Genomic DNA, 27,593 nt, shown 5'->3' with positions numbered 1-27,593 from the left:
AGCCCAGAGAAGGCCCTCAGTCTCTCATGCCCAGCTTGATGGCATCAAGGATCCTGAACACAAAGATTCTAGGGCCTGAGATGCTAGGGAATGTGTGTGGCCTTTGTGGAGGTGGAGCAGCCCCAGTGATGGATGACTGAGGGCTTGGGAAAGATGCAGGTTGAGAAAAGTGGGTAGGGGATGAGGGCAGTGGAGAGATGAAAGGGAGGATCTTGAATGCCCGCTTCCCATCAGGCTGGCTCCTTTTAGGTCTCTACTCTCCCCTTCCCTGCCTTGGGTTCAGTAGGTTCTTGATGATGGTTACCCCCACCCTGGGGGCCATATGCTCTCTAATAGGGGACATTAACCCAGAGTGAGGGCATTCCACTGAAGCCCATCCTGCTGTGGGATCCTTGAGCACTCATGGCACAGGCAGCAGTGCCACCTGTTGGCTGTGGCTAGGAATGCATCCACCCAGCATAGGAATTGGCTGCAGCAGTAGTGGGGACTCCAGAGGGCTGATGCAGATAGAGCTTGGCTCTGGGGACTGAGGGTCAGTCATCCCTGAGCATATCGGGGTCAGCTCCCACCCCTAACCCAGAGCTTGTCTAGCCATCTCCTTCACATGCCTGCCAAACTTTCAAAGCCCAGTCCAGTCACCAAGCCCCTTGATCACCACAGTAAGCTCATTCAATCAACAAGTATTTATTGAATACCTACTATGTTCCAGCAGTGTCCAGCATGACTTATAGAATGATAGATGATAGACATATAAGGCTGAAGCCAGCCCTTCTGCCTTGAGGGTATCCAAGTGGGTGTCCCTCAAGGAGATGAAGGAGTTTGTTGTTTCAGCCAAAAGGCCCCTTACCCTGGTGCTGGTCTCCAAGGGCTCAAGTTAGCTTGCCCCAGCTCCCATTACAGCACTGCTGCCTTCCTGCTCCCTACTCCATCTGCCCAATATGCACACAGCTTGCAACTTTCTGAATCCAGTGACTTCCTAGCAAAGGTTCATGAACCAGGACAGGCCCCTCATGCTGCATCCTCAGCTTCTCACCAGGCTTCAACCTGAGACTCCCTGGCAATGAGGTCAGAGAAGCCTCTGAAAGAAATGCCAAGTGGGACCCATGGGAATGGGGCTTTATGCTGTACAGCTTTGCCTTTCTGGGGCCTTGGAGCATAGATCGTAGCCCCTGCCTCCAGACTGACCCTACCCTCTGGCACCTCCCACAAAGCTCACCTTCCATTCACGGAATCAAAAATCAACTCAGGCTCATCCTCAACCCTCCCCTCTTCGATAGCCCTTTATAGTCTAAATGCCACAGGGATCAGCAGCCTCACCTGACCTGCGCTTGTCGAAATACAACCAACTGCAAGGCTCCCACAGAGACATGCCCAGGTATTCCCACCCCCTAGGATCCTGGGGTAGGCAGACTACCAGTAGTTCCCAAGACAGAGGCTAATGGGAATTTCCTACTTGGGGGACCACAAAGTCCCAAATGACCACAGAGAGTTGAACCAGAAGAGGGCCCCACGATGTAGGTTGTGGGGAGGTGTCAGGCATTTATTTCTGGAGCAGAGGTGAGGGGAGGCCCAGAGCTCAGCATTGGACACAGCTGCGCATGAAGTTGACACAGAGACTCGAGTAGTAAGTAGGGTAGTCACGGAGGTGGCTGACGTGTGCAGATGACACAAAGTCCACAGAGCGCACCAGGACGTGGTGTGCCTGGCGTGTCTCCACCATGCGTTCCACGTCCCTGGCCAGGACCACCTCGTCAGCCCGCGAATAGAGGTAGAGCTCGGGCCAGCGAGAGGCTGAGTCCTGGAGCCTGTCATAGAAGTGGGTGTGGAAGAGGGCGGTGAGTGGAGCGAGCAGGATATGGAACAGGACTGCCACCAGGGCAAAGGCCACCAGGAGCAGCAGGCGCAGCACGGCAGGCCGATGCTCCAGGATGGCCGCCAGGGCCCGCAGAGCCCCCACCAAGTTGCTATCACCAGGACCGCTGTCAAAGATGGTGCCCACCACACGCAGGTGGCAGAAGCGCCGATGGGTGAGCAGGAGCTCCAGCACGTAGCGGTACAGCATGACACCGGCGTTGCTGAAGACATGGAAGAGCAGGGGCTCCTTCTCAATCTCGTAATCAAAGAGTAGCTCAAGCAGCTTCTGGGCCAAAACACGAAGTGAAGGGATGCCCAGGGACTCGGAGAAGAAGACCATGTGCCATGGGGCTGTGTATCGGATCACAATGCAGCCCTGGGGAGAGGAGAGAGGGCCAGTCGGTCCTCAGGGACAGGGGCTGGGTGGGTTACGAGCTAAGGTCAGAGGGGTCCAACAACCCCAACTCCCACAGGGCCCACTGAGCCCAGCAATGCTCCAGGCCCTGCTTCAGCCTGGCTGCAGCTCACCACTCACAGACACAGGTGCCTTCTGGGAGTGGAAGGCACATCCGAGGCCAGTTTTCGGAACAGACGTTTCATGCTGGCCAAGCCCCCTCAGGCTGGGGAGGTATCTGAGGTCTGGAACCCAGAGCATGCTTTGGAGACACCTGCGCTGACCAGAAGTCATCTCCTCACTCTGGTTCACTCCCTGTCTCCCCCCACCAGAGGGCCTGTGGAGCCTGTCTACACCTGGCAGCCTCATCTGCCCAACTCTTTCATACTGAAGCCATCACCACTTGGCTACCTCCTGCTGCAGCGACTCTGTCTGCACTTTCCCTATAAGTAGCTGCCCTTCAGACACACACAGATGCCTCCATGAGACTCAACACCTGAGACACAGGCTGCAGGTCCTGGCCCTGACCACCAGCAGCCACTTCTGAGCCAGGCCTGTATCACGTCAGTCTCTGGCCACTGAGTCCACGCTCTGGCCTTGGGCCTGACACCCAAGTCTGTCTGGCTTCAAAGCCTAGGATCACTCCTCCCACTTGCCCTGAAATTCCAAATACAGTGATCAGTGTTGCTTCTCAAATTTTAAAATTTAGGCCCAAACCCTTCTAGGCTTCTGTACCCCTCAATGCCTGGGTCAAGTGTGCTCGAAAATCTCCAGTCAGGCCCCCTTTTGACCTATTAGGAAGGGAGCCAAAGCAGCCGTGCCTGGGTCCTAATCTCCTCTCATTTTCCTGTTCCAGAGACAAAGGGCCCCTTTGTCAGGGGAGTCTGAGCTGGGCAGGCCCTGGGATCAAGCAGGTCTGGTTCAATTCCTGACACTACCACTTATTAACAGCAAGGACAAAGAGCAGTTTACTTCACCTTTCTGAATCTCAATTTCCCCATCTGTAAATTGGGGTAACATTTACCTCATGGTTTTGGTGAAAGTTAAATGAAAAACTGAACTTCAAGTGCCCAAAACAGCACTTAACACAAAATAAACTCAACCTATAATAGCAGTAATTACTGGTGGTAGTAGTAATAGCCCTGGGGTACCTACACATCCCTCCAGGGACTCTGAGGAAAGGGTCACTGATGTTGCCTGCCCCTTAGCTCTGAGAAATTTCACTAAGTGCCCTGCTCTAACTTCCCAGAGGGATGGGGAATGTCTTCCCACACACCCCCTCCAACCTACACACAGCATTGCCCACAAACGCCACACTCCCATATCACCACTACCACCACACACAGCACTCCTGGGACTAAACAAAACCCACCCACTTCACATTCCACGGATGCAGACACGCGGTACCCACCACCCTCCAGTCTACACCTGTAAGTGCACAAAGAAGCATACAGCCACTAACACATACCCACAAGTACACACAGCACTGGCAGGTACACACCTACATGTTGCACAAACTTCAGGAGTGTGCACACGTTCACACACTCGCACACACATACACACGGCACTTTCTGGGATTATGGCCACTCACACGGTATCATACAGTATTACTGTGATTACATGTCTGCAGCAATGCCTATCAGTACATGGACACACAATACTTCTGGGATGACATGCACAGATCCACTGCACCTTCTGCAAATGTACACACATACCTCCAACCACCAGAGCACACACACAGCCCTCCCTACGAGTCTGGATGCAGTGAGCACTATCTGCCCTGCCTATCTCATCGGCAGCACTACCTACAAGGGTAGACACAGCCCTGTACCTGCACACATACATGCATACACGCACAACCCACCCCAAAAGCACTCACTTGCAGAACTATTTACTGGTGCACATAGAAACCCAGCAATTCCTGTAAACGCGCCACCTATAAGGCCATACACAATCCTTCTCTGAGCACTCAGCGCTCAGAGGGTGCACAGCTCGCCCTGTAAACACCCAGCACTCCCCATGAATGGACACACACACACCAGGCATCCCTACAGCCTGGATCTGAGCATCTCTGCTGCCACCTCCCCAGTCAGCTACTCCTAGAAGTCCTTATGCCAAGGGCCTGGCTCTCGCTGCACGCCAGATCCTAGTCTCTTTCCCACCCCACCCACAAGCCAACTGTCTCTCCATCTCTGCACTTGGTCCCAGGTCAAGGCCCTGCTCCTCCAGTCCTCCCCTCACTCTCCTATACTTTCAGTCTCTTCCTCTCTCCAGATTGCTCCTCAAACAAATCTCACCCAAAAGCTCAGCCTTTACACTGTTCTAACTACACACCTCCCTCTCTTCACCTTTTGAGACAAACTTCTAGAAATCACTTTAACGCTCACACTCTCCACTTCGTCCCCTCCCGCTCACTACAATCTGACCTCTGCCCAACTCCTTCTGGCACTGCTCTTACCAAGTCACCCATGTTCTCCCAACTGGTCAAACCTAACCGATGCCTTTCAGTCCCCATCTTACTTTCCTTCCAGCAGCATTCGGGACCACATACTCCTTGAAACAGTCTCCTGCAGCCAGGGCTCTTCAGTGACTCAATGTCATGAAGAAAGGGACTGCTCGAGATTTAAAAGAGGCTTAAGGAACAAATTAATGTGATGCAATTGTGGGCTGGGACTGGATCTTGGTTTGGGCAAATCAGCTGTAAAGGACGCTTTGGGGACAGTTGGGGAATCTGAATATAGATGGGAAACTAGATGAGATGAAAATTTATTAACATGAGAAAGTGGAGATCATGATCCAAAAAAAGCAGGATACAAAACAGTAGATCTCATTTAGCCAAAAAAAAAAAAAAAAAGATACTTATGTACACATAGAAAAAGAGCTGGAAGGATACAAAAACCCTCCAAAAAACCAAATCCACTGCCGTCGAGTCGATTCTGACTCAACAGCAACCCTATAGACGGAGAAGAACTGCCTCATAGGGTTTCCAAGGAGCAGCTGGTGGATTCAAACTGCCGACCTATTGGTTAGCAGCTGAGCTCTTAACCACTACTAAGGTGTAAACAGAGGTAATCTCTAAATGGTAGAATACGGTATTTTTATTTTCTTTTAAATAATAAAATATTAGGAGTTTTGACTTGGGAAAACAAAGTTCTCCATAGCCATCCTGTCCTCCCTACCAGAAGGCACCCCCTTCGTTTCCAAGCCTACCCTCCACCAGCCCGGCAACCCTCGACCCCTCTGCCTTCCCTGGGATCCGATTCCATCACCTTCTTCTCCCGTGTCTTCTGTCCCAATAATATCTCTACTCTCTCTCCACAATGGCCCATTTCCCAAAGACTCTCTTTCTGTGGATTTGTCATACTCTCCTGGGTTTCTTGTCCATCTTTGCACACCTCCTTTCATCTGTGGGACCCTCTTCATCAACCACTCTCCTCCTTTCCCTCTATACTCTCTCTGGGGAATCTCATCCACCCCACAGCCTTAGGGCTTCTCTTCTAGTGCTCCCTATCGCAAACAACTTATTCCTCTCTACCCAGAAACTGCCCAGCCAAAAGCCTGGAATTATCCTGGACCCCCTCCCTATCCCTCAGCCCCACACCCAATCTCTCATTAAACTACCATCCTACCTCCTAACAAGCTCCTCAGTCCATCAACTTCCCTCCGCTTGCATCACCAGCCTCAGGGTCCTGGCCACACTCTGTCCTGGGTCACAGCAACTCCTCCTAACTCACTTCCCTCCTTCCAATCCTTCCCCCACTCTGCATGGAGGAGCTTTCTAACACCACACCCCTGCTTAATCCCCTGAGGACCCCCCACCTCCACTGCCTTGCCTCTTGACCCTTGCCCTTTCTTTTATTCTCTGTTCTAGTCACACTCAACAACGGGTATTCCTCTGCCTGCCCTCAGGATCTTAGCCTAGTGAAGAGACCAGACAAACAAGCCTAGCTCAGTGGGTGGAATTCAGAATAGCTGAAACTATCTGCAGAGTAGGCAACCTATAAAAGTTGACATCAGAGGACTTGCTGGTTGGATAACCCACTCCCATCCAGGTCCACTACACAGCTTGGGTAGGGTGCAGACATGGGTCGGTGGCATGAAGGAGGCTGACTCGTGGGTGGGGGTACTGGAGCTGCCAGGCATCAGCTGGCCTTTTTCCCAGATGACTCCCACTCCTCCTCAGCCCAGGGCTCCCACTGGTACCCTGGAAGGAAGCTGCTTTGGAGAGGTCTGGGCTGAGGAAGGAAGGGCAAGGCCAGAGACCAAAGACTTGAAAAGATAACCAGGCCCTCCTCAGGCCCCTCTCCAATTACCACCACTTTTACATCCAAGTCTTGGTGGGGCCTAAGAAGAAGCATGAACACTTCAAGCCTGGATCACTTTTCCAAGAGACCCTTCCACTTTGGGAATATGAAAGGTGCCATGGTCCACCCTAAGACAGAAACTCACCTGGTTAGAGGAGAAAGTCCTAGGAGTACTGGCTCCACCCAGCACAACCAGCCAGGCTCCTGCTGCCACAGGGAGCACACTCCACAACTGGGGAGCACACAGAGGCTGGGCTGACCACTGTGGAGTGCAGGGAGGAAGGGAAGCAGGTCAAAGGGTTGAAAGAGCCAGGCCAGACCACAGAACTGGCAGCAAAGTGGGGATAATCTTGCCAAAGTCTACATGGCTCCGTCATCTTCCCCACAGGCTGATCTTGGTGCCATTTCCAGGCCTGCCTCATGGGTGGCCAGCCTTTGCTGCATACCAGAGGTGACAAGAGCCAGAAGCTCAGAGTTCCCTGTGAACGGTCACAGGTGGCAGGGCCCCAGCTCACTGGGTATCTGCATGCCAGCAGTACTCACCCTTTTATGGTAGATGGCGCTGTACTTGGCAAGGTTCTTGTCTGTGCAGCCACCCCAGCCCAAGAGAATCACCACAGGCTGTCGAGTCCCAGCCTCCTTCCTCCCTTGCTCTGGGCTGCTCTCTGAAACACAGACATGGGCTGTCAGCAGTGGAGCTAGGGTGGGGGTGACTGGCCAATCCAGAGCTAGCACCACTCCAGCTGCAGACAGGGAACCAACGGGTGTCAGGCCCAGGCATCCCACCAGTCCCTGGGCCCCAGGCTCCCACAGGGCTCCTTCCTCTGCCCTTCTGCCCCAACTGGCTCTCCGCAGGCCACTCAGGAAGCACTTGGAGGTCACTGGGAAAACCCACGTGAGGCACCTTTAGCGGCTCAAAGATATAGCCCAGGTGCGAAGTGAACACTCTCCATGCAATTCCATCTTCTAATCCAGGGGTCAGCAAACTACCACCCACCGGCCAAATCTAGGCTACTGCCTGTTTCTGTGTGGTCTGCAAGCTAAAAATGTTTTTACATTTTAAATGGTTAAAAAAAAACCAGTCATGTCTTAGTCATCTAGTGCTGCTATAACAGAAATACCACAAGCGGATGGCTTTAACAAAGAGAAATTTATTTCTTCACAGTAAAGTAAGCTAAAAGTCCAAATTCAGGGTGTCAGCTCCAGGGGAAGCCTTTCTCTCTCTGTCAGCCTTCTTATCAATGTTCCCCCGGACTAGAAGTTTCTCCACGCAGGGACCCCAGGTCCAAACGACGCGCTCTGCTCCTAGTAGTGCTTTCTTGGTGGTATGAGGTCCCCAACTCTCCACTTGCTTCCCTTTCCTTTTATCTCTTACAAGAGATAAAAGGTGGTGCAGGCCACACCCCAGGGAAACTCCCTTTACATTGGATCAGGGGTGTGACCTGGGTTAGGGTAGTGTTACAATCCCACCCTAATCCTCTTTAAGGTAAAATTACAATCACAAAATGGAGGACAACCACACAACACTGGGAATCATGGCCTAGCCAAATTGATACACACATTTTTTGGGGGGACGCAATTCAATCCATGACAAGTCAAAAGAAGAATAATACTTCGTGACACATGAAAACTGTATGAAATTCAAATGTTAGTGTCCATGAACAAAGCTTTATTGGAACACAGCCATGTTTCATCATTTACATGTTATCTATGGCTGTTTTCACATCCAAACAGCAGAGCTGGGTAGTGGCAAGAGACTGTATGGCTCGCAAAGCCTAAAATATTTACTGGCCCTTTACAGAAAAAGTTGCCAACCCTGTTCTAATTCCATGAGCATATGGAAGAAAAAGATTTTAGAAGGAGAAACAGATAGAACAGTGGGGCAAATGGACTCTGGCTCACACCAAACCTGTCCTGCCAGAGAATAATAATAGCCTACAATTACTGAGGAGTCCCTGGGTAGTGCAGTTAACGTGCTCAGATGCTAACTGAAAAGTTAGAGGTTTGAGTCCACACAGAGATGCCTAGGAAGAAAGGCCTGGCGATCTACTGCCAAAAAATCAGCCATTGAAAGCCCTATAGAGCACAGTTCTACTCTGACACCCACAGGGTTTCCATGATTCAGATTCACCTCAACAACAACTGAGTTTTTTGTTTTAATAGTTATTGAGGTTTAGAACTATTACTATAGATGAGGCAACAGAGGCACAGACAGGTTACGTTAGTTGCCTAAGGTCACACAGGTAGTGTAGACCCAGGAATCTGTCCTCTTCTCCCCACCCCAAGGTACTTGAACACCTTCCACGCCACAGGCCCCTGTCCACATCGGCGGTGTGTCTCCTTCAGTGATATGCCAAAAGGCACAAGCCCAGCTGCCTCCTTCATGGCTGCTTTTGAAAAGGCCTCCCTGCAACCTTGCTGAATAGATCTCATCTCATTTCCCCCCGTGAAGTGAGTGCCCACCCCCTGTGCAGGAACTGTTTGCAGCTAGTTATTTGCCCTCATGAAAGGGCCAGCGTGTACCTTCCAAGGACCAAGCCACTTGGCTATGCTCAGCTGCCACCCTGAGATTTATGGATGCCGGTGGTGACCTGGCAACAGTAAATTTCAAGGCTAGTTAAGAGGATGGTAAATATAAATCACTAACCTTTGGACAAAAGGAAGACAACAATTTCCTGTGGAAATTAATGTGATTGAAAAGTTCAATGTTCCTGCTCGCTAGTTGTGGTGACTCTGGCCTTCGGAGATTAACTGCCCGCACCCACTGGGATCGCAGGCTGGATCCCTGGCTGAGGCCTGCTGGCCCTCCCAGCCTCTGCTGACAATGGCTTCAGCATTCCCACAGCTCTAACTCTGGCTGCTATAAATATTCTCGCCTGTCTTTCTCTGTCTGGCATCCCCCTATCCTCTGCCCGGGCAGCTCTTCCCCTGCACTTTCCTTTCTGGTGGAGAGGCCACGTTTGGGCCTCACTGTGGCCCCAGCCTAATCTTGCGATTCTACCTATCAAGCTCAGGCAGAGGCAGCATCATGGGTGGTGACCAACAGCTGCCATCTGACTGCCTTTTAGGCTCTGAGGTGGAACAGCTGGATTTCTAAGACCCTGCCCCAAGGAGGCCACCCTTACCCCTGGGCAGTGTTCTGAGCAGAAACCACCCCACCACCACCACCACCTATAGGGATCCCTTTCATGTGCCACCACTGAGGCCCCAGCAAAGGGCTTTGAGATTTATCTCAGATACAAAGAAGGTAGATATGGAGGTGAGTCCCACCTCAAGCAGTGATAGTGCACTCCTAAGGGAAGGTTCAAACAGCTTCTTCTGGGCCTCAGAACTGCCTTCCTCCCACAGCTGGGATTTATAACTCCATTTTGCTGGAGACTGAAGCTGCCGATTGATCACTTGCTCCCCCACACATTTTGCTGGCACCCTTGGCTTCACCCATTCAGGTAGGAATGATTCTCCACCAGATGTAAATCTCCAATAAGAAACTCTCATAATACTGGCACCCTGGACATACTGCCTACTCCCAGAACCCAAACTTTCCATAATGTTCTTTCCATAAAGCTCGGCCAGGCCCTCAAGGCATCCCCTCAAGCCACAGGGTGCTCTGCCTACCAAGAGCATCTCCCACTCCCGACACAGTCCCCTCCCAGTGCCCTACACCATGCCCATTCCTAACTCGGAGCCTGTATCATGACATTCTCCCACTGGAGCCTCCCTGCCCTTTATGATTCTATACTGAAGTGCTGCAATCCAGGAGAATCCAAGGTGCTCTAGGAACATGGCAGAGAGAGTGACAGTGACTGGGAAAGAGCTCCCAAAGGAAGATACGTTTGTGCTGGACCTTGAAGGCTCCACAGGAGCCTGCCAGGTGGACAGACAGCATGAGCAGAGGCAGGGGGCTATGGAGATGTTACAGTCAGTCTGGGAAACGGCAAGCAGTCCTAGGAGGAGCGGTGGCCAAGAAAGCTGCCGGAGGTGGGACTGGGGCCCGATCCTGCAGAACCATACTTAGAAGTCGGGATTTTATTCCAAGCAGTGGAGAGCAAATAAAGATTTTGAAATAGGGGAGTGACATGATCCAATCTGTATTGATTCATGACCTGCACTGGTTATTTGTTTAACGCCTGTCTCCCCCTTTAGCCAGTCAGCTCCGTGAGGGCAGGAACAGGGCTGAGGTGTTGATCACCACATCCCCAGCGCCCAGCACCATCGCTGGCACATTCAGAAACTCCGTAGACAGGTGCTTAATGAATGAACACATAGCTGCAAAGTGAAGGATGGATCCAAGGAGAAAGAGCTGGCGTTCTTCTTGTTCCCCATTGCCCTTTCCAGGGTAATAAAAATAATCGTTATGGCTATTGTTATTTATTGCCACATCAGGGTCAGTGTTCCTCTGCCGTCTTGTAAAAACCTCTGCTCTTTTCATGCTCATTCCACTGACCATATCATGCTCTCCCCCTCCTGCAGCTGACATCCCCCGGCCTTCTGGCTGCTACCGCTCAAGCACTGAAGACTTTGACACCTGGTCCAGTTGCCCACCGTACTCCAAGATTTACCACCACCCTGGCCGACCGCGTCGGCAATGCAGGCAATCAAATCCACCTTGTTACTAAAGCATTACAAACCTCTCTGACTCCCACATCTCCTTCCAGCAGCTGCTCCTCCCCTTTCTCATCACCAATAATAATAGTAACAATAACAGCAAAAAGAGCTAATACACGCAGCATTATGTGTGCAGAACTATTCTAAGCCCTTTACTTACCAGCTCATTTAATCTTCACAATAACTTCATGAGCAAGCTACTGTCAATGTCCTCATTTTACAGATGAAAAGCTGAGGCACAAAACAGTAAGCAACTTGCTCAAGGTTACACAACTAATAAGTAGTGAAGCTGGAATCCAAACCCAGGTGGTCTGACCCTTGAGACTAGCCTGTAACCACTACCCTAGCCAGCCTCCACGCCCTCCCCTCCGACTTCAGCCCAAACCTCTGTAATCTGGCTCCTGGCCCCTCTCCCCAGCCACCCTCCTCATGCTGCTCTAACCAACGTCATCAATGTCAAACATACATTACCTACTAGAATGAATTTTTCACAGTACTTGTCACACTTGACCTCTCAGCCTCCTTTCACACTGTAGCCACTCCCTTCTTTAAACGCTGGGGCTGGATGCGATGTAGTGACTCCATGCTCCCACGATGCCCTGGGTTGCTCAGGCCACTTCTACTCATTATCTTCTGATTCCCCTCCCTCCACCTTCCCCTTCCCAGCCTCCCAGGCTCCATCCTTGGCCCTCTTCTCCTTTCATTCTATACTGGCTCCCTGGATAACAAAACCCAAGCCCACGGTTTTAACCAAATCACCATCGCCTCAGCTTCAAACCTGTACACGCAGCTGCCTCCTGTACATTAGTAGATCCAACCCTGACCTCATCCACCTGCTTCTCTGCAGGGACTGGCCACCCCAGTCAGAACTGCAACATATGCTGCCTTGGTCCTGCAACCACCCTAGGAGTTAACTACTATCCCCATTTTGCAGATGAGAAAACTACAGAACAGAGAGGCTAAGTCCCTTTCCCGAAGAACACACAGCCAGAAAACAACAGAGCCAGCGTCCACTCTCTGACCCACCATGCAGTATTGCCTCTTGCCTCCAGGACCCTACAGGTGTTCTTTACTCCCCGGCCTGGGATGCTGGTGCTTGCATTTATGCTTTGCTAATGTCCACTCCACCTGCAGAGTCAGCTCACTGTTCACTTCCAGAAAGCTCCTCATGATGCATTCCCCAACCCTTTCTCACCACCCCACACCAAGTCACCAGACTGGGCTAGATGCCTCTCCTCTGTAGTGTCACAGCACCCACCATCACTATGTCACTACTTATGACACTGCATTAAAGTATCCATTAGGGGCCGTTTGGACACTACTGTGGCACTCAAGGCGAGAGCTGGCAAAGGCCTGAATCAGAGCAGCGGGGAGACAAGCTGTAAGGGGATTTTGGAACATGCATCAAAATCTCAAAGATCGAAGGGTTGGCAACCAGTGTCACAAAACAGTTCGTGTATTAATTGTTTAATGAGAAACTAGTTTGCTCTGTAAACTCTCACCTAAAGCACAATTTTAAAAAAAATCTCAAAAGCATGCACCCTTTGATCTGGTAACTCCACTTCTAAGAAAGAAAAATATTTAATCACATGGAAATATTCAACAATACTTTAAGTGGATCAGAGACCTAAATGTAAGAGCTAAAACTGTAAAACTCTCAGAAGGCAACATGGGAGTAAATCTTCATGACCTAGATTAGGCAGTGGTTTCTTACATATGACACCAAAAACATAAGCAACAAACGAAAAACTAGATAAACTAGACTTCAACAAAATCAAAAATTTTTGTGCTTCAAAGGAAACCATCAAAAAAGTGAAAACACTACCTAGAACAGGAGAATATAATTGCATATCAAATATCTGATAAGGGACTAGTCCTCAGAGTATATTAAAAAATCATACAACTCAACAATAAAAAGACATACAATCCAATTAAAAAATGGGCAAAGGAATCTGGATCAAAAGGGCGAAAAAGTAACAACAGAATTTCAAATTCTCATAGACTCCAGACTTCCTGGAGTCACGGAGGCTGGATTAACCTCTAAAACTACTGCCCTGAGATACTCTTTAAACCTTAAACCAAAAATATCCCCTGAAGTCTTCTTAAAACTATAGTTCAGCTTAACTATTAAAAAATGTCTGCCTTGAGCATTATGCTGTTTTAAAAACTATCTATATGGGCTCAAATTGACAATAGCAACTTGCAAGATTAGATAGAAACCTTAGGGGGAAGTGAGTTTATGTTAATGGGGGAGGAACAACTCAGAAAAGGAGGATGAGAATGGTTGCACAACTAGAAGAATTTAATCAATGTCAGCAAGTTGTACATGCAGAAACTGTTGAAATGCTGTATGTTTTGCTGTGTATATTCTCAACAACCATAACAACAAAATAAATATATTTTTTTAAATGAGCAAAGGATTTGAATAGACATTTCTCCAAAGAAGATTTACAAATGGCCAAAAAACACATGAAAAGATGCTTTACATCATTCATCATTAGAAAACTGCACATCAAAACCACAATGTGATACCACTTTATACTCAGCTGGGACAGCAGCAACAAGAGTTAGTGAAGATGTGGAGAAGCTGGAATTCTCACACATTGCTGGGGGCAATGTAAAATGGTGTAGCCACTTGGAAAATAATGTGGCAGTTCCTCAAAAAATTTAACCTAATTACCATATGACCCAGCAATTCCAAGCCTAAAAGAACTGAAAACATACGTGTACACGAAAACTTGTACATGAATGTTCATAGCAGCATTACTCATAATGGCCAAAAACTAGAAACAATCCATTTGCCCAAAAACTGGCAAATGGATAAACAAAGTGGGGTATACCCACACACAGAATATTATCTGGCCATAAAAAAGAACGAAGCACTGACACATGTCATGAACCTTGAAAACATTAGGCTAAGTGAAAGAAGCCAGACGCAAAAGCCCACATATTGCATGATTCCATTTATACGAAATGTCCAGAATAGGCAAATCCAAAGAGACAGAAAGTAGATTAATGATTGCCAAGGGCTGGGGTGGGGGCATCTGCTAAGGGGTACAGAGTTTCTTTTTGGGGCGATGAAAATGTTCTGGAATTAGCTAGCGGTAATCGTTGCTTAAATCTGTGAATGTACTAAAAACCGCTGAGCTGTACACTTTAAAATGAATTTTATGATATCTGAATTATATCTCAATGATGCTATTATTAAAAATAATTTAAAATAATGCATTAAATGACAAAAGTTGCAAAACAGTATGTACAACAGAATACTCTTTTTATTTAAAAATATATACATATATGTTTATGCATAGAAAAAAGACATCAAAATATTAGTAGCAATTATATCTGGGAAGAGGGGCAATTTCTTTTTCTTGATTTTTCTTTTTTTAATTTTAGCCATTTTCTACAATGGATATGTATCACTTCCGTAGATTTAAAAGGTTATTTTTTAAAAATAGGGTGCTGAAATTGGTGTCGCCGAACTGTACATATGAAAAATGCTGAATTGGAAAATGTGTTATTTTTACAACAACTTAAAAAAAAAAAACAGGATGGTCAGCAGAGTCAAAAGCAGTTGAGAAGTCAAAGAGTCCATGGATGCCCAGAAGCCCCTCTGCAGTACAGAAGAATTCTTTTCAACCCTGGACCTTCTTGGGCGCTATTGGACACACCACAAAACAATTTAATCTCACAGTTTCCCTGTCCTCTAGAATTTCTCAAAAAAAGACACTGACGCCGATAATACAACAAGAATTACAGATACAGACACATATTGTACAACAGTTCAAGTCATAAAACTAAAGCATAAATTAGATTGTGTCTATCCCGAGGGCACATGGGGAAGACAAAGGAAAGGGCTGACAGGAAAGGAAGGGTCTGTGGTACAATATGTGCTTTTTTATTTGCAAGCCAGAATTAAAAGACCAAGAACCTATGTTTTCTTCTTAAAAATGCAAAGAATAAAAGCATCCTTAATCTGCTATTCTCCCCAGAAAAGTCTCACAGTTCCTATATTTAAACCAAATGATTTTTAAATTTACATTTTTTTTTAAGCATAGTAGAACAGCATCATATCTAAGAGTACATACTATATAAAATCATACCTGGGTTGAAATCTCTAGCTTAAGGGAGTTTGGAAGAAAAAAAATCTCTAGCTCAGCCACTTAATAACTATGAAACAGACCTTGAGCAAGTTCTCTAAGCTTCAATTTCCTTATCTGTGAAATGGGGATAATAATACAAAGGATGAAATAAGATGATGACTATTTAGAAGGACTAATAGAGGACTTAGCATGGTACCTGGCACAAAATAAGGGTTCAGTAAATCAAAGTTATTATTATCACTTTACAGGTAATACATGTTCACTGTAGAAAATGCAGAAAATGAATATCTACATAATAAAATTGGAATCATACTGTTTTGCAATCTGCTTTCTTCCATTTAGCAATATATTGTGAACATCTTTCCCTGTCAGTTTATATATTTCTACACCATCATTTTTAGTGGCTGCAGAATGTTTCATAATTTTTGGTGACCAATCTCCCATTATTGAACATGATGTTGTTTCCAATTTGTTGCTGTTATAAAAATACTTTGATGGACACCCCTTTCTTTGTGTGTGTCCTTAATTATTTCCTAGAAACAGAATTGTATTCCGGCAGCACTACCTAACGGCAAACGAAACTTTTGCACGCACAAGCTTTGGAGTGAGGTTCTCGAGCTGAAATCTAGAATAACTTTGGACCAAAAACATCACCTTCCCCACAAGCTTCTGTCCCTCATCTGTAAAATGGGATAAGAGTATTCCCTACTTCACAAGGTGGTTGTGAGGATTAATAAAATAATGAAAGGATAGTCTGGTGGGCCTGGTACGTAGACGGGCATGGTACCACAAAGACCTCAGAGAAAAGGAGGCCTGCAAAGTGCCTACCAGGTCTGGATCTCAAATCCAGGACTTAGCACAGTGTCTGGCACTGAGTAGACACTTAGAAAAGGTCTACCAATGGGTGAAAGAAAAGAGACCATGGTTCAAAAATAAATAAAAGCCTTCTGTTTAAATAAAAAAATTGAAAACAAAAAGCACTTCACGCTTCACCTAGGCTTTTGAGGACTCTGGCCTAACAGCTCGAGGTTTTCATCTCATTCCTTGCTCCCAAAAGCACACCACAGCCTCCTGCCAGACCGTGCTCCCTGAGACCACTCTGCCTCCTCCCTCAGAGCCCTGGCTTCTGCACTTTCGCTGCTCACCATCTATCCGTCAGCCCTCCCAAAGTTTCAGGTCCAGCTCGGGCCTCCCAGACCACTGGGGCCCATAGGATGGTCCAGACCATTCAGGACTATTTCCCAGGTGCAGTGAAAGCTTTCTGAGGGTTAAGAGGATGTCCACATTTCTTTGACCTGAGTCTGTGCTTAGCAACAGAGCGGGCTCACCCTGAAGCCTGGGGGAACTAAAACCAGTCACTTCCCCTCTCTGTGATCCCTCTTAAGGCCTTCCTTTTACTCTAAGAGCAAGCTCTGTGTCCCAGGACCAGGGCCTCATCCCCATTAATTCTGTGAATTATTTGTGAAAATGTTTACTGAACATGAGAGCAACATGGTGCCTTTAAGAAGGCCTGCTCGCCTGCCAGGAAGCTGGAGAGGGAACTGGGGCGGGATTTGGCTGACCATTCTCTGGCTGGGAGGAGGGATGTCTGGCCAGCTTGGGCCCGCAGTGCTGCCAAGTAATTCCATTTAGCTCAGCAGATGAACTAGGCCCTTCATCCCTGCCAAACCCCAGCAACAGTGGGCGAAACTGTCAAAAGCACTACACCAACAGGGTAATATACTGCTGTGGGAGCCACCTCCCCGCCCCAGGAGAGAACCTTCCCCAAGGAAATGAGATGGGAGCTGAAGAATGGAGGTTTGGGAGGATTCAGGTCAGAGAATAAGAGTGTGTGTGGTGGGGTGGGGTACCAGGTCAAGGGACAGGCTTCACCAAAGGCCCAGGCAGACCACCCTCAGCGTACGCAGCCACAGATACTGGCTGGTGGAATCCCCAACAGGAGGATCCTGGGCTGCCAAGTCTGACCCACAAAGCCCAGTGACCCCAGAGATGCAGTTGTCTTCCAGCTAACTGACATGCCAGCAGAAGCTGCTCACTTCTCTGTCAACTTACAGCCCAGTGCTTCACTCTGTGAACTAGATTTTCAAATATGGGGGAAGTGCAATTCCAGAAACCCAATATGAATGTCTTACACACTTCTCTACTATTAAACAGTAACTGCAACAGGGAGACAATCTCTAGGGCCCCTAAAGACTGATGCCCTATGAAACTATGTTAGCCTGGATGGGAGCTCTCTGCAGATGGGAAGCAAATGGATTCAGGTGATCACAGTGCTGTTACTCGCTTCTGAGGGGCCCTACAAACTCCAGCTCAGCTTTGGAGCATGTACTGCAAGAGGAAGGGCATGACGAACTAAAAAGCAGGTCCAAAGGATCAGTCAGGAGGACGAGCACTATTAGAACCATATCAGAAGATGAATGGCTGATGGCCCTGGAGGTTTCCCTTGGAGAAGAGATTTGAGGAAGGCATGAAGCTGTCCTCTTAAAGAAAGAGGAAGAGAGATTACCTTGCTCTGTGTTGCAATTCCATAACCCACTAGCCCTGCAGTTACCAAATCATTTTGAAACCACCTGTTTATAAACCCTCTCCCTCTCCAAGACCACAGCTCCCTGATGTGAGCCCACGTGTGAGTCACTTCTGAGGCATCAATAACTAACCAAGGGCCAAGACACAGCAAATGCTGAACTGCGAATGGAAATGACAGAAAGGTCTATTGTGGCTCAAGAAACGGAAGCACTTTCTAACAATCCCAGGTGTCTTCAACAGACCAAGATGATTGGAAGCAAGCTTCCTGTCAGGAAAGGGTCTGTCAGCAACAAACGCCCTCAGGCTGGTAGAAGGATACAGAACAAAATTGCCCCCTGACATTTCTTCTGATTCTAAGACCCAGCCTCCTGGAGGAGTGAGGAGAGCCACAAGGGGCAGGGAATGAAGGGACTGAGCACCAGCTCCATGCCAGGCACACATATCCAGTCACTATCTCATTAGCACTCACAATCCCGTGAGGTAGGCACTATTATTATTCCCATTTACAGCAGAGGAATCTGAGGCACAGGGAGGTTCAATAACTTGCCAGAGCCACAGAGCTACTAAGAGGTAGAGCCAGAATGTCAACCAAGGACCACCAGGCTGCCACCTGGGCTGAAAGACAACTTCTGCCCTCCTGGCCTTGCAGAAGGCAGCTCCAGCTTATTGCAGCTAAAGGTTCTCCAAGGGCAATATTAACTGACCTCATCTGTCAAAACTCTGCAAAAGTATTTTTACTTCTATAAGCCCGAGAGCCTAAGCCAATAGATCCAGCTCTAGGGAAAAGCAGCTGGACTGGAGTCAGCTATTCTGTGGAAGCCTAGGAGCTATCTATCCGCCCCTCCTAAACCCCCACCAACGGACACAAGATGCTGTGGAATGGGCCTGTCCTGAAGGAGGCAACATCTGAGCTCTGCCTTAAATAATGAGCTGGACAAACAAGGGGGCAGTGTGGGGCAGCAGAGGGGAAAGGGCATTCCAGATGAAACAGCAGGAGCAAAAGCAGAGAAGGAAGAAGTCTGTGGAGAATCACAAGCCATCTGGGGTTGCCAGAACATAAAACTTAAATTGGACAGTAGGACACAGTGATCAAAGAAGCAAGCAGGGGCTGCTAAACTATGAAGGACTTTGAATGCCATGCTAAGGAATCTGAACTTTATCCTGAGGGCAGTAAGGAGCCACTGAAGAGTTTTAGGAAGAGCAGTGATAAGATCACATCTCTGCATTAGGAAGACCCCTGTAGTAGCAATATAAGAGGCTGAGCTGCCAGCAGTGAGACTGGAAGCATGAAGATGATGCTACAGCAGTGCTGGGCTTAGGATGAAGAAGTAAGTGCTCCAAGGCACATGCGTGCTTCAAGGTTCCTCTGCCGTAATTCCAAGTCAGGGCCAAACTTTCCATTCCCTATGCCCAAAAACCTACTCACACTGCCAGGAACCCAGACCTGCCTAAAGGCTACTAATTTTGAGGGATGTATTGCACTGATGAAATCTGCTGTAAAAGACTTCTTTAAAGATGTCACTTTGATGACTAAGGTGTGCCTGCCCCAACCAGGGTATTTTCAATCGCCTCATATGCATGCAAAGGCTGGACAATGAAAAAGGAAGGCTGAAGAAGAATTGATGCATTTGAATTGAGGTGTTGCTAAAGAATTTTGAATATACACCGCGAACTGTCAGAAGAACGAACGAATACATCTTGGAGGAAGTACAGCCAGAACACTCCTTAGAAGTGAGGGCAGTGGCTTTGGCTTGCTTACTTTGGACATGTCATCAGGAAAAACCAACCGCTAGAAAAGGACATCATGTTTGGTAAAGTAGAAAGTCAGCGAAAACAAGATAAGTCCTCCATGAGATGGACTGACACAATAGCTCCAACAATGGGCTCAAACATACCAACACTGTTAAGGAGCAAGGTTTAGCTCTGTTTATACATAAGGTTGCCATGAGTGGGAGTCAACTCTACAGCAACTAACAATTTTGTGGGGCCTCTCACACATCTTTAATGATATGACTGTGGGGCAAAAATAATGCTAATCTAAACGCCAATTACTGAGCTCACTCCATGACAGGCCCAATGGTAGGTACCTTACACAAAATAATCTCAGCTGTGCACCCAACAACCCTATGAGGGCGGTTACTATTATCCTCCTTGTGCAGATGAAGTCACCGAAATTCAGCGCGGGTAGCTTGCCAAAGGCAAACGTCATCTAACTTTTAAAATGAGGAGTCAGGATTTGAACGGAGTTCTACCTTGACTGTTAAAAGACTGTTCTGTTAATCACTGCCAAGCAGAGTGGAGAGGAAGGAGGGCTAAGGGTCTGGGTCCGAGGCTTCTGGCATGACCCGAGAACCCATGAAGACCCCTGTCGTGAAAATAACGGGTAGGACCGCCCAACCACACCGCTGAAGAGAAGCTAAGTGGGAAGCCCAACCCTAGACAAAGGAATCATGAGGGACCCTGAGAACACTGGACTGAACGGACAGAAAAGGGGCCCCAATCGAGCACCTGACTCAGGGAAACAGCGGAACTCGGAACAGGGGAGCATTCTGGGGGCGGGGCTTACAAAGGGGCGTGGCTCATGGAGTCCAGTGAAGTCTAGAACCGGGGGACCCTACGAGGGGGCGAGCCGTGAGTGGGCGGGGCCGCGAGGAGGCGGAGCCGCAGTTGCGTCTGCGACCCACAGACTGGTTAGGTCACCTCCCCAGGGCGGGACTCAACCCTCATTCCATACCCCGGCTCCGGCAGGGCTGATCCGGGATCTCGATGGTGTAGTCCAGCTCAGCCGAGACCATGGTGAAGACGCCGGCCCTCAGCGCGGGCCTCCCGCCGGAACTCCCGCTCCCGCACCCGCGCCTCACTCGGGCGCCACCGGGCACCGCCCAATCGCTGCCCACCTCCTCCGGCACCGCCCAATCCGTGAGCCGCGCTCTGTGACCTCCCGTCCTAGCAACCACCGAGTCTCTCTGAGAGTGTCTCGCGGCCCGCTGCTAGCTCTGCCCTAGCAGCCATGCCCCGCCCCTCTCTGACTCCCTGGACCGCAGCCATTGGCTGACTCGCTTGACCTGAATCCGGTATTGGTCAGCCAAGACGCCGGTCAAGGAAGAGTCCCCACCCTCCTGTGTAGGTAAGAGGGTCTGAGGGACAGTTGCTGTATTCTGGGAATGGGGAGGGTCTCTCGTCGCAATGGCGTTTTATTCTACCCGGAGGGCAGCAGTGCCCTATGACTTACGTGGTCTAGCTACATTCACCATCCTGCTCAAAGCCGCAGCTCCCAGGGCTGGAGGTAGAAAAACGTACAAAACGGCCTAGAAGGCGCGTGCCATCCCATCCTCCACCCAGTGGGTCCAAGGCATATTTTGGCTGGGGCAGGGAGAGAGGGCGACGGGAGGAGTGTTGAGACTTTAGAGAATGACCAGTTCGTGAGGGTGGGGGAGAAAGTATTGTCTTGATTGAACACATCAAAAAGCTGTTGAGTACAGCTTTCTTGCATTTATCCACACATTTAACAAATATTTACTGAGCACCTACCAAAAGGTCGGCAGTTTGAATCTATCAGCCGCTCCTTGGAAACGCTGTGGGGCGTTTCTACTCTGTCCCACAGGGTCGCTATGACTTGGAATCGACTCGATGGCAACGGGTTATTATGTACCAGACACTGAGCTAAGTAAGATTCCGTGGGGCTCTAAGTGAAGATTAAGCTTTTGGCCTGATTTCCATAAGTCTTAACATGAGAGGGAGAGATACCATGCATGAACCAACTTTAATTCTGTGTCAAGGATAAATACTACAAAACAATAGATCCTAAGGATTTTAGAGATGGCCGCAGGGATGGCTTTTAGGCTGGGCCATGAGAGACTTGTGGAGAGTTGAAGGGAAAAGAACTCCTTGCAGGAGCTCAAAGAGAGGAAATCAAAGAATGGGTGCCATAAATTGCATGAGGTATCTTCTGGCCAGGGAAGAGACTAGTGTGAGAGTGACCTTGGAAGAAGAGTTAGGCCTAGATCCGGGAGGTTCTTTGATGCCAAGCTTAGCTTTGAGCTTGTAGATAGTAGATCTTACTGATAGTAAAAATTTTCCAATACATTTTACACCTATGAGCCTAAGATCTTAAACTATCCTGAGGATAGTGGGAAGTCACTGCAGGGCTTTAATCAGGGGAGTAATGATCAGATTTGTGTTTTAGAAAGATCGGTGCAGATCAGTGGATTGGGAGAAGGAGGAAGACCAGTTAAGAAATCGTTGCAGTATTGGGGAAGGGTTATGGTGGCCTAAGGCATGGAGAAGGAGCCCTAGTGGCACAGTGGTTAAGCACTCTGATGCTAATTGAAAGGTCAGTGGTTCAAACCTACCAGCCATTCCGTGAGAGAAAGATGTGGTAGTCTGCCTCCGTAAAGATTACAGCCTTGGAAACCCTATGGGGCAGTTCTACTTTGTCCTATAGGGTCGTTGTGAAAATGGACCGACGGCAGTGGGTAAGGGATGGAGTGGCAGCGGGTATGAAGAGGAGGGGATGGATTTCTTAGACCCTTAGGAGCTGGAAAGAACTGACGAAGTGACTGTTTGGCTGTGGGGAAGTGGGAGAAATGAAGGGTGACTTCTAGATTCTTGGCTTGTTCAAACGGAACAGAGAAGCAACAGCGTTTTTAAGGAAGGGGTTAGTTCTGGTCTAGGAATGATGAGTTTGAGACGCCAGTGGGACATCCAAGTGGAAGTGTCCAGGAGGCAGTTGAATATGCCTGTCCAGAGTCTTCACACAAGAGAAATCTAAACTGGAGATAGACACGTGGAAGACTGTAGTGCCTTATAGATGGCAACTAGTGGATTTGGTGAGCTCACCTAGGGAGTATGTATACAATAAGAAGGGAAGAGGGCCTAGGATAGACCCCTGAGAAGCACCCAAATTTGAGGGTATGGCAAAGAAGAATGAACCTATAAAAGTAGTTGAGATGAAGTGTCCCAAATGGTAAGAAGAAAATCCATAGTAGAATGTGGTGTTTTAGAAGCCAAGGGAGGAAAGTGTTGACGGCTGATGACTAATCAAGTAAAATGAAGTCTGAAAAGAATCCACTGGATTTAGAAACAAGGAAGTTGTTGGTGACCTTTACAAGTACGGGTTCAGTGGAAGAGGTCAGACTAACAGTGGCTTGAGAAGTGGGTGGGAAGGTGAAAGAGTGAAGACTGCATGTATAATACATTTCCAAGAAATTTCCAAGTTATTTAGGAGAAGAAAGAGAGAAGGCAGTACTGGAAGGAGACACAGGGTTTTATTCAGGTGAGAGAAATGCTGTTGGGATGGATCTAGCAAAGAGAAAAACATGGGAAATTATAGAGGAAAGGAGATAACTGAGGGTGGTGCCCCTGAAAAAGGAATAAAGTATGCGATCCAAAGCATTGGTATTGAAATTCCCTTAGAAAAGTGGAGGGACACTTGCACTGTACGGAAAGTAAGAGTGTGTTGAGATTAGTATACTAGTAGGTTTGGTGACAGGAAGTTCAGGGAATTCTTTTTTGATAGTTTCAATTTTCTCTGTGAGATAAGGACATGATATCAGCCAGTTAGAGTGGGATAAAAGGAGGTTTGAGAAGAGTGCAGAGAAAGATTTAAATGGCTGCAGTAGAGAATGGAAGTGAGAAGAGTAAGGTAGCAGACAGACTTCTGGACAGTTCCGATGGCCCCGTTGAGGTTGGTGACCATTAATTTGTAGCAGCAGCAGTCTGCATGGTTGTATATGTATTTTTCCCCCAACAACATTCAGCCACCTAGTGGTAGGTACAGAGAGGTTAGTTGAGTTGGTCCTTTTGGGTTTTACCAGATGGATGCAATGGAAGGACAAGGAACTTGAGGATCCTGGCAAGAAAGTGGTTGAAATGATGGACCTTAGAACCTAAACTGGATAGAGAGCATAAAGGTACATGGACTAGAGGGCCCAGTGAGGTCAGAGAACCCATATCTTGGAACTAATTGAATTAGAGAGTGGTGATCAGAAAGTGGAGTAATGATGTTTGAGTGGTTCCAGGTGATGACAAGGTCCAGCATGTGGTCATGGGAATAGGTGGCTGAAGTGGACTACAGGAGATGGTCAGCATGCTGATATAGCCATGAAAATCCTCCTGGGTATGAGGTGGGGAGGGAAGGGGGATGCTTGCAAGCTAGATACTGAAGTCCTTGATGAATAAAGCAAGTTGTTCGAGAATCTGTAGATAAAAGCATGAGGAAGGGCAGAGGTCAATATAGCCAGAATAGCATGACCCTCAAAGTAGCAAGTGTTTTTACAAGAAGAAAGTGGAATAAGGAAGTGGATTGGGCTTTGGTGAGGAGACAATAGCCCCCACCTAACCCTGAGACCCTTTGGGTATAAGAGTATGAGCAGCCTCCACAAGAGAGGGCTATGTAGAAGTGGACCTCTGGGGTAGAGCCACCTAGAGGTGAACAGAGTGACTGTGTTGAAGCTGAGGGTGGGAAGACTTTGCTGATCAGAAACAAGAGTTTTTGAGGGCACATTGAGAAGGTTGGGAAGGGAAGGAAGGGCAGATAATTAGGGAAGATGAAGCATAGAGCACCAAAGGGGTAAGGAGAATACGAATAGAAAGTATGACTGACCTAGAGTTAGGTTTTGTGGGGAGAGCATGAGGGTAGGTCTGTGGAGTGAAGTTGATGGTAGAGGTGAGTCTGGGGAGAGACTGAGGGTAGGTAGATAGGATGGGGAGAGGAAATGTGGGGTCTGTGAGTAGAGAAAGAAGGTAGATCAGGGAGAAGATAAAGGCAGAGAGCTCTGCAGGGAAGAGATGGGGGAAAAGAAGTCTGTGAGGAGAGGATGAAGGGAAAGAATGGATGTGGGGAAAGATAGGGGCAGATGGAGTCTGTAGGGAAGTGTTGAGTGGCAGGAGGGTATGAGTGGGAAGCAGAAGGGGCTTTATGAGAAGAAAGTGACAAATTGGAGTGCATGTGCCCCTGAGGTGGAAATAAAGGTGAGGACACCCACTTTGGCTGTGGGGGAAATGTTTCTGTGTGTGTGTGTATGTGTGTGTGTGTGTGTGTGTGTGTGAAATGGGGAGCTGAGAGTGAGGAGTCAGGAATGGGAGCCCAAGGAACAGGCCTGTATCCCACTCTGCCGGTGGAACCTGCAGAACAGGGAAACAGTGACTGCCTTGTTGTCTCCAAGGCCATCTGGGGACAGTGAGCCAGGCTGGCAATGCATGGCTTGGAGGCTTCTTGCTTTTAGAAATGTATCTTTTGATTCATTTTAAAAAAAAAAAACCCCTCGGGAAATTTTATTTAGAAACAAGACCTATTGACCTATTGATTTTTAATACCTCCTCTCACTTGTTGCTAAGGGCCTTTAGCTTAGTATAGAAGCTGAAGTTTCTGAGGTTTTGTGATTTTAGTTTCCCTGTATGAAGAAGAACCATTTGGCTGCTATAGAAATGATTTATGGATGAGTCCAGATTTATTAATCACCTCTGAAGATAGAGAGGAAATTAGAATCAAAGAGTCCACTCTGGGCTGAAGACAAAGTAGGTTTGTTGCCCTTGCAGAAGACCTTGCCAAGGTGAGAAGGCCACAAACAAACCAATTTGGACCAAGGTTCCTAATGCAGATTTTCATTTCATGTGCTTTGATTTTTTTCAGACCATTTTCTCTCCAAGGTAAAGTAATGACTATTTTAATTGTCTGCCACTTACAGAGAGACTCCAATAAGCATGATGGCATCCGTATATTTTTCTCTGGCACTCCATGTGTGCTCCAGTTCTTATGATCAAGCTGATGAAGCTGACTTTTACTGCATGCTGCTGCATGCCATGATCAGTTGACTATAAATTAAATCCTCTTTTCCAAAAGCCATTTTCCATTAGTGCTAATTTGTTTGCTTCTCATTTCCACTGATCATTAGAGTCTCTGGTTGTGAGCACCAAATTGGAAATAATTTCCTTGACATTTCAAAAAATTTTCCCCCCTTCTTGAATGCCATTTGGCTGCAGCTAAAGAACATTATGGTTTGCAGGGGAACAGTTCACTTCAATTACAGTTTAACTGACCGTTCATGGCACTGAATTCCTGTCCTTAGTGTCCAAAGATGACATTGCTGCTGACATTGCTATTTCCTGTCATAGCTGTAAAATGCCTGATAGACTTTGCACTGGCCTTCCTGGGTGGAGATTCTGCCACTCTGTACATGGCAGCTTTGGGAAGCTGGTAGTTTTATGGACCTACGTATCATGTACATTCAGATAGAACCATCTAAACAGGAGTTGGCTGATTTCTTCACTCATTCACCCAGCGAGCATTTATTAAGCATCTATTTTTGTGCCAGGCATTATGCTAGACCCTGGGGACACAGAGATAGGTAAGACCAGCCCCTGCCCTTGAGGAACTCACACTCTAGTGGGAGAGACTGGGTAAGTTTTACAACATAGTAGGGGACAGGGTGTTCTAGATGGGACCAAGAGCAGAAAGCACTTAATTGTCTCCGGGAATTTGCCAAAGGGCAAAAAGGAGGCTGGCCTGTCCTGCTGGCAGACCAGCTTTCAGATGCAGAGAGCTCTGAAAAGACCTGGGGAATTGGGAAGTTGAGGTTTGTTGTAATATGGAAGTGACTAGAGGTTAGGTTGGGGCCAAGTTCTAAAGGGCATTGTATGCTACACTGAGTTGAGACTTTATGCTTTAGGCCAGAGGGAGCAATTGGAGGAATTTGGGGCTGAAAAGAAGGAGGCCTAGAAACTTGAGGGATAGGTAGTCAAGGAAAGGCTTTGTTTATGTTATTTACTTGGGTTGACCGAGGTTGAGCAAGTGTGCAAGACAAGTCAGAGGAGATGAAAAGATTGAAGATAGAGGGGATGGAATCTAGTACACATGGAAAAGGGACGCTTGTCCTTGTTTGAGACAAGGGAAGTCTAGGTGCTAGTATGATATGTGTAAGAATGGAAGGATGTGTTGGCGGGGTGAGGGGGAGTTGCACTTGATGAATCCTATTTTCTCTGTGAAGGAGGAAGCAAAATAATCTGGCCATCCTGCTTGATTCCTCCCGCTCTTTCATCCTCCACAGCTAGTCAATCACCAGGTTCTGTTGATTCTCCCTGTGTGACCTTTCTAGAATCTACTTCTCTCCAACCCTGATGTCATCAGCATTTTCTGTAGAGTTACTGGAATGATCTTCTAACTGGTATCCCACCTCCTGTCTTGCCCCCTTCCAATCCTCTTTCTACACTGTAGTCAAGGTGACACTTTAAAACAAAATCTCTTCTTGTCACTCTTGACTTAAAACCCTTCAGTGCCCTCCGTTGCTCTCAGGATAGAATGCAAATACAAGGCCCTTCATTCTCTGATGTCTGTTTTTTTCAGCCCCATCTCTTGCCACTTACCTCATGCTATACACTCTCTCACCTCTGAACCTTTGCATACTTTATTCCCTCTGGAACAGTTTCCTCACCTCTTCACCTGACTAGTTGCTTATTGCTTTTCATCCTGGAAGGCATCTCCTCTGGAAAGACTTTCACACCAGCCACCACCCAACCAAGGCTGGGTTAGGTGGCCTTCCCTCATATTCCAAAGTACCCTGTGCTTACCCCAGTGCAGCACTTACCACACTATTGGAGTTGAAATTGCTCATTTACAGGGGCTCTATGCCACCCCCAAACTGCACCCTTGAGGGTAGAGACTGTGTCTTTTTCACATTTGTCCCCAGGGGCCTAGCACAAGGCATGGAACATACTTGTCACTCATGATTTGTTGAATTTCACGTTTAGTGGACTTGCTGATAATGAAGATGGAGGTGGGGCAGATGGATTCCTAGTCATATTTGAGTG

At 47.8% G+C, this 27,593-nt stretch overlaps 2 protein-coding genes across 3 annotated transcripts in view; one reads left to right on the top strand and one right to left on the bottom strand.

Annotated features, from left to right (window-relative positions):
• Positions 1-110: 110 nt before the first annotated feature.
• TMEM53 (transmembrane protein 53) lies at positions 111-20,797 on the bottom strand. 2 transcript variants are annotated; one of them, XM_023727130.1, is made up of 4 exons: positions 20,521-20,694; positions 7,096-7,217; positions 6,698-6,814; positions 111-2,230 (listed from the first exon to the last, which is right to left on the bottom strand). In XM_023727130.1, the coding sequence occupies exons 1-4, from the start codon at positions 20,579-20,581 to the stop codon at positions 1,577-1,579; spliced, it is 954 nt and encodes a 317-aa protein (XP_023582898.1). In that variant the 5' UTR covers positions 20,582-20,694; the 3' UTR covers positions 111-1,576. The 2 variants fall into 2 exon arrangements, with proteins under 2 accessions (XP_023582898.1, XP_004371872.1); XM_004371815.3 differs by lacking the exon at positions 6,698-6,814 and having other exon boundaries at positions 20,521-20,797.
• A 133-nt stretch (positions 20,798-20,930) lies between these two features.
• Positions 20,931-27,593, top strand: part of ARMH1 (armadillo like helical domain containing 1) — a 53,741-nt gene continuing 47,078 nt past the window's right edge. Inside the window, exon 1 of the mRNA XM_004372061.2 lies at positions 20,931-21,072. The gene's annotated coding sequence lies outside the window, so the exon portion shown is untranslated. The remainder of the gene's footprint in view (positions 21,073-27,593) is intronic.

This window comes from Trichechus manatus, unplaced genomic scaffold (genome assembly GCF_000243295.1).
Source record: "Trichechus manatus latirostris isolate Lorelei unplaced genomic scaffold, TriManLat1.0 scaffold00015, whole genome shotgun sequence".
Classification (NCBI taxonomy): Eukaryota; Metazoa; Chordata; class Mammalia; order Sirenia; family Trichechidae; genus Trichechus; species Trichechus manatus.
This window is presented reverse-complemented; position numbering and strand designations above follow the sequence as displayed.